A 5,535-nucleotide genomic window follows, 5' to 3' on the forward strand; every position below is an offset into this window, starting at 1 on the left:
TTTCCCCCCAAATCCCATTGTCTTTCTCCTCAAACCCTGTTCTTTTTTCCCCCAATCCCCTTTTTTCCCCAAATCCCATTTTTTCCCCAAATCCCTTTTTTTCCCCCGAAATCCTGGTTTTTCGTCCCCCAGATCTGAGTTTTTTTCTCAAATCCTGTTTTTTTCCCAAATCAATTTTCCCCCCCAAATCGTTTTAATTTTCCCCAAATCCCCCTTTTTCCCCCCAAATCCCATTTTTCCCCCAAATCCTGCATTTCCCCCCCCAATCCCACTTCTTCTCCCCCAAATCCCATCGTCCCCTGAATCCCGTTTTTCCCCGCAGTGTGGATGACAACGAGGGCTTCGTGGCGGCTGTGGCCGCGCTGGCCGAGCGGGCACAGTGCCCGCTGACCGTGTGCCCGCCGCCGCAGAACCGCCAGGACCGCTGGATCCAGGTGGGAGCGGGCGGCGCGCGGCCCCTGCTCGGGCGGGCAGCGGCTCCGGGCGCGCTCCCAAAACTGCTCCGTCCCTTCCCAGGACGAGCTGGAGTTCGGCTACGTCCAGGCCCCCCACAAGACCTTCCCCGTGGTCTTCGACTCGCCCCGCGACCGCGGCCTGAAGGATTTTCCCGTCAGGAGCATCCTGGTACCCAGCCCCTTCCCGCTGCTGAGCCCCGGCCTGGCCACGCCCAAAACCCCGATGGATCCCTTCGATGGATCCCTTCGATGGATCCCTTTGTTCCTCACGCTTTCGGGAAGCCCCAGCGCTTCTTTAAACGTTTCCTCCCATTTTCCCCCCACCCAGGGCCCGGATTTCGGCTACGTGGCCCGGCAGGCTCCGGAGGGCGCTTCCAGCCTGGACTCCTTCGGGAATCTGGAGGTGAGCCCGCCCGTGACGGTGCGGGGCAAGGAGTACCCGCTGGGGCGCATCCTGATCGGCAGCAGCTTCCCCAGGTGAGGCGGGCCAGGGCAGCCCCCAAAAAGGATTTCCTGGCCCTGGTGGGGTCGGCTCTGAGTTTGGGGTCGGCTCTGAGTTTGGGGTCAGTTCTGAGTTCGGGGTCAGTTCCCAGTTTGGGGTCAGTTCCCAGTTTGGGATCAGTTCCGAGTTTGGGCTCAGTTCCGAGTTCGGGGTCAGTTCCCAGTTCGGGGCCGGTTCCGAGTTCGGGGTTGGTTCCGAGTTTGGGGTCGGTTCCGAGTTCGGGGTCGGTTCCCAGTTTGGGGTTGGTTCCGAGTTCGGGGTCGGTTCCCAGTTTGGGATCGGTTCCGAGTTTGGGATCGGTTCCGAGTTTGGGGTCGGTTCCGAGTTCGGGGCTGGCTCCCAGTTCGGGGCCAGTTCCCAGTTTGGGGTCGGCTCCGAGTTCAGGGTCGGTTCCGAGTTCGGGGTCAGTTCCGAGTTCGGGGTCAGTTCTGAGTTTGGGGTCAGTTCCCAGTTTGGGGTCGGTTCCAAGTTCAGGGTCGGTTCCCATTTCGGGGTCAGTTCCCAGTTCGGGGTCGGTTCCCAGTTTGGGGTCAGTTCCCATTTTGGGGTCGGTTCCGAGTTGGGAGTAAGTTCCGAGTTGGGGGTGGGCTCCCCCCGTGCCCCCCGACCCGCGGTGCCCCCCAGGCTCGGCGGCCGCAGGATGGCCAAGGCCGTGCGGGATTTCCTGGTGGCGCAGAAGGTGCAGGCGCCCGTGGAGCTCTTCTCGGACTGGCTCCAGGTCGGGCACGTGGACGAGTTCCTGACCTTTGTCCCCGCGCCCGATCGGAAGGTAACGGATCCCAGATCCCGAATCCCGGATCCCGGGGTGAGGCAAAAAGCGGGACGAGACCCTAAAGGCCTCCCCACCCTCGCCCCGCAGGGATTCCGGCTGCTCCTGGCCAGCCCCAGCGCCTGCTACCAGCTCCTCAGGGAGAAGCAGGAGGAGGGGTTCGGCGAGGCCGCGATGTTCCAGGGTAGGGCAGGATGGAAAACGGGGCTCCGGGGCTTCATTTTCCCTTTTTCCTGCAAAATCCGGTGGGGGAGGCGGACGGAGCCCGGGACGCGGCTGGGGAGCGGGGGCGGAGCGGAGTTAATGAAAAGCTGCAGGGTTTGGAGCCCCTGGGGCGGGGCAGCTCCGGGATCCCAGCGCGGGGAATTCCCTGTGCCGCAGGGCTGGAGAAGGTGCCCAAGCCGACCATAAACGAGATCCTGGCTAACGAGGGGCTGCGCAGGTTCAATAATTACACCCAGGTGAGGACGGGAAGCCGGAGGCTCCATCGGCCCCTGTGCGTCCTTCGGTGCCCCCGTCCATCACCAGCCCCCTCTCCAGCCGGCTGCCCGTCGCTCCGGCCCTCCCTCCGTCCATCCTTCTGTCCATCCCTCCCTCCCTCCGTCCGCCCTTCTGTCCATCCCTCCCTCCATCCTCCTGCCCCTCCTGATGTCCATGCCTTTGTCCCCCTGTCCCTCCTTCCCTCCCTTTGTCCCTGCACTTCCCCGTCCCTCTCTCCACCCCACTGTCCCTCTCCGTGTCCCACCCATTGTCCACGTCCCTGTCCCTCCCCTCCCCTCTCACCCTCCCCGTCCCCCCAGAGCTGCATCAGCTGGAACCGGGACATCCTGAAGCGCGCGCTGGGCCTGGCCGAGCAGGACATTATCGACATCCCGCAGCTCTTCCAGGGCGACGTCGCCTCCGGGGCCGAGGCCTTTTTCCCGGACATGGTGAGAGCCCGAGCCCCGCAGCCCCGGGCGAGCCCCCGGGCGAGCTCCCGGGCGAGCCCGGCGCGCCGGGAGCGCGGTCCCTGAGGGAATCCCGCTGCCGCAGGTGAACATGCTGGTGCTGGGCCGCCACCTGGGCATCCCCAAGCCCTTCGGGCCGGCGGTGGGCGGGCGGTGCTGCCTGGAGCAGCGCGTGCGGGAGCTGCTGGAGCCCCTGGGCCTCTCCTGCACCTTCATCGACGACTTCTTCTCCTACCACGTGCTGGCGGGGGACGTTCACTGCGGCACCAACGTGCGCCGCAAGCCCTTCGCCTTCAAGTGGTGGCACGTGGTGCCCTGAGGTGGCCCCGGCGCCGCCGCGGCTCCTCCGGCCCCAAATCCTCCCCCGGCCCTGCCAAGTGCCTTCGGTGTCGGGAATAAATCGGGGCTGCGGCTGGCGGGGCTCTCGGGGCTCTCTGGGGACGAGCTCTCCCAGCACGGGGGGGACGCTGGGCTGGTGGAACCGGGGGGGAGCGGGAGCGCGTGGGGCTGCGGGGCCGAAATCCACGTGGAGAAATCCCACGCGGAGAAATCCCACACGGAGAAATCCCACACGGAGAAATCCCAGGCGGAGACAGCACGCACGGAGGCGTGGAACGGGGTGGAGGGCCCGGGCAGGGACAGCTCCCACCCCCGTCCCGGGCTGCTCCCGGCCCGTCCAGCCCCGCCCTGGGCACTGCCAGGGATCCAGGGGCAGCCGCGGCTGCGCTGGGAATTCCATCGCAGCCCCTCGCCAGCCTCCCAGGGAAGATTGATCCCAAATCCCCCACTGCAGGCTGTCCCCCTTTAGTCGGGAGCCATTCCCTGTGTCCTGTCCCTCCATGCCTTGTCCCCAGCCCCTCTCCAGCTCTCCTGGAGCCCCTTCGGGCCCTGCCAGGGGCTCGGAGCTCTCCCTGGAGCTTCTCCTCTCCAGGGGAGCACCCCCAGCTCTCCCAGCGGAGCTGCTCCGTCCCTCTGAGCCCATCCTGGAGCCTCCTCCAGCAGCTCCAGGCCCTCCCCGTGCTGGATCCCGGAGCTGGGGCTTCCCGAGGGATACTGGGAGGGTCCCACTGCCCATTCCCATCCCCTCCCAATTCCCATCCCTTCCATATTCCCATCCACCCCGTGCTCATTGCTATCCCCTCATTCCCATCCCCTGCTCATTCCCATCCCCTCCCAATTCCCATTCATTCCCATTCCCTGCCCATTCCCATCCCCTCCCAATTCCCATGGCCTGCTCATTCTCATTCCATCACTTCCATCCCTGCCCATTCCCATCCATTCCCTCCTCATTCCCATTCCCATTCCCTCATTTCCCTGCCCACTCCCATCCATCTCCTGCCCATTCCCATTCCCTCCTCGTTCTCATCCCCTCTCAATTCCCATTCCCTCCCAATTCCCATCCATCCCCTGCCCATTCCCATCCCCTCCCAATTCCCATCCATCCCCTGCCCATTCCCATTCATTCCCATTCCCATCCATCCCCTGCCCATTCCCATTCATTCCCATTCCCACTCCCATCCATCCCCTGCCCATTCCCATTCCCACTCCCATCCATTCCCATTCCCATTCCCATTGGGAATCCACGCCCCCATCCCAGGGATCCCAGCCCATCCCCGGGGCAGCGGGACGGGGGCGTGTCCGAGCCCTGCTGGAATTCCGCAGGGATGGAATTCCCCACAGAGGGAAAAGCGGGAGCGGGAATTGTTGGGGATGTTCAGGATGGCGCCGGCGGATTTGGGAAAGAGCAGCGTCGGCTGCGGGGCCCTCGGGGAACGGAAGGAACAAAACGGGAGCATAAAAAACGGAACAGAAAGGTTTTAAAAGCGAAAATTCCAGGCCAAAAAAATGATTGGGAAAGGTGTGGAGCGAGAGGTGAAAATAAAAAGCAGCAAAACAAAAAGGAACGAGGTAAAATAAATATTGAGCATTGAAAAATAGGGAGTGAAAAAAGTGAAACTGAAGGGAAAAAAAGAAAAATAAAAATTCAAATTCAAATTTAAAAATTGAAAAAAAGATTAAAAAATGAGGGTAAAATGGGATAAAATCTTGAATTTCAAAATAAAAACTGAAAAGCGGAATTCAGAAATGAAAAGGAGAATTCAGAAATGAAATAAAATCAAAAATCAGAGGGGGAAAAAAGTAAAAGAAACCTTAAAGCTGGATTGAAATAAAAAAGTAGAGTCAAAAATATCAAATAAAGGTACAAGTGGAAAGAAATTAAAATGAAATTAAAAGCAGAATTGAAAAACGAGACAAACAATTAAAAATTAGGACTAAAAGCGAGAAGATGAATTAAAATAAAGAAGCGGAAAAGGAGAAATGAAAAGGAAAAAATGCAGTTCCGAGTGGAATTTACCAGCTCAACAAGCAGAAATTCAAATGAAGAGATTAAAAGGAAGCAAAAGAGAAAAACGGGATTGAGAAAGGGGGGAAAATAAAACCCGGGAAGGAGGAAAAAAAGAAAGAAAAGTAAAAAATTGAATAATAAAGAGGCGAGGAGGGAGAAACACCAAAACCCGGGGATTTAAACCCGAACCGCACGGGAAGGGCCGGGGGCGGCGCGGGGGGGACACAACGACCTCGTTCCATCGCTTTTTACTCCAAGAAATACAAAAACCCCCGGATCCTCCCCCGGCCCGGCCCCTCCGCGCCGGGAATGCCCCGGGAACGGCCCGGGAATGCCTCGGGAACCGCTCGGGAACGGCCCGGGAATCCCTCGGGAACGGCCCGGGAATCCCTCGGGAATCCCTCGGGAACGGCCCGGGAATGCCTCGGGAACGGTCCGGGAACCCCTTGGGAATCCCTCGGGAACGGCCCGGGAGCCACTCGGGAATCCCTCGGGAACGGCCCGGGAACCCCTAG

General features: G+C 60.5%; 2 protein-coding genes across 3 annotated transcripts in view; both read left to right on the forward strand.

Annotated features, from left to right (window-relative positions):
• Positions 1-3,089, forward strand: part of LOC121660918 (protein-arginine deiminase type-1-like) — a 21,564-nt gene extending 18,475 nt beyond the window's left edge. The window contains exon 17 of the mRNA XM_042020513.1: positions 2,994-3,089. The gene's annotated coding sequence lies outside the window, so the exon portion shown is untranslated. The remainder of the gene's footprint in view (positions 1-2,993) is intronic.
• The window catches only part of LOC121660915 (protein-arginine deiminase type-1-like), a 7,850-nt gene extending 4,761 nt beyond the window's left edge, over positions 1-3,089 (forward strand). For both annotated transcript variants that reach the window (XM_042020508.1, XM_042020509.1), the window contains exons 9-16: positions 323-434; positions 517-624; positions 784-932; positions 1,582-1,726; positions 1,817-1,910; positions 2,108-2,187; positions 2,527-2,655; positions 2,759-3,089. In XM_042020508.1, the coding sequence (XP_041876442.1) occupies positions 323-434; positions 517-624; positions 784-932; positions 1,582-1,726; positions 1,817-1,910; positions 2,108-2,187; positions 2,527-2,655; positions 2,759-2,992 (1,051 nt within the window). In that variant the 3' untranslated portion in view covers positions 2,993-3,089. The remainder of the gene's footprint in view (positions 1-322; positions 435-516; positions 625-783; positions 933-1,581; positions 1,727-1,816; positions 1,911-2,107; positions 2,188-2,526; positions 2,656-2,758) is intronic.
• Positions 3,090-5,535: the final 2,446 nt, after the last annotated feature.

The sequence above is a fragment of the Corvus kubaryi genome, unplaced genomic scaffold, assembly GCF_017639235.1.
Source record: "Corvus kubaryi isolate FWS band 111438036 unplaced genomic scaffold, C.kubaryi_AGA036_p1.0 36999, whole genome shotgun sequence".
Classification (NCBI taxonomy): domain Eukaryota; kingdom Metazoa; phylum Chordata; class Aves; order Passeriformes; family Corvidae; genus Corvus; species Corvus kubaryi.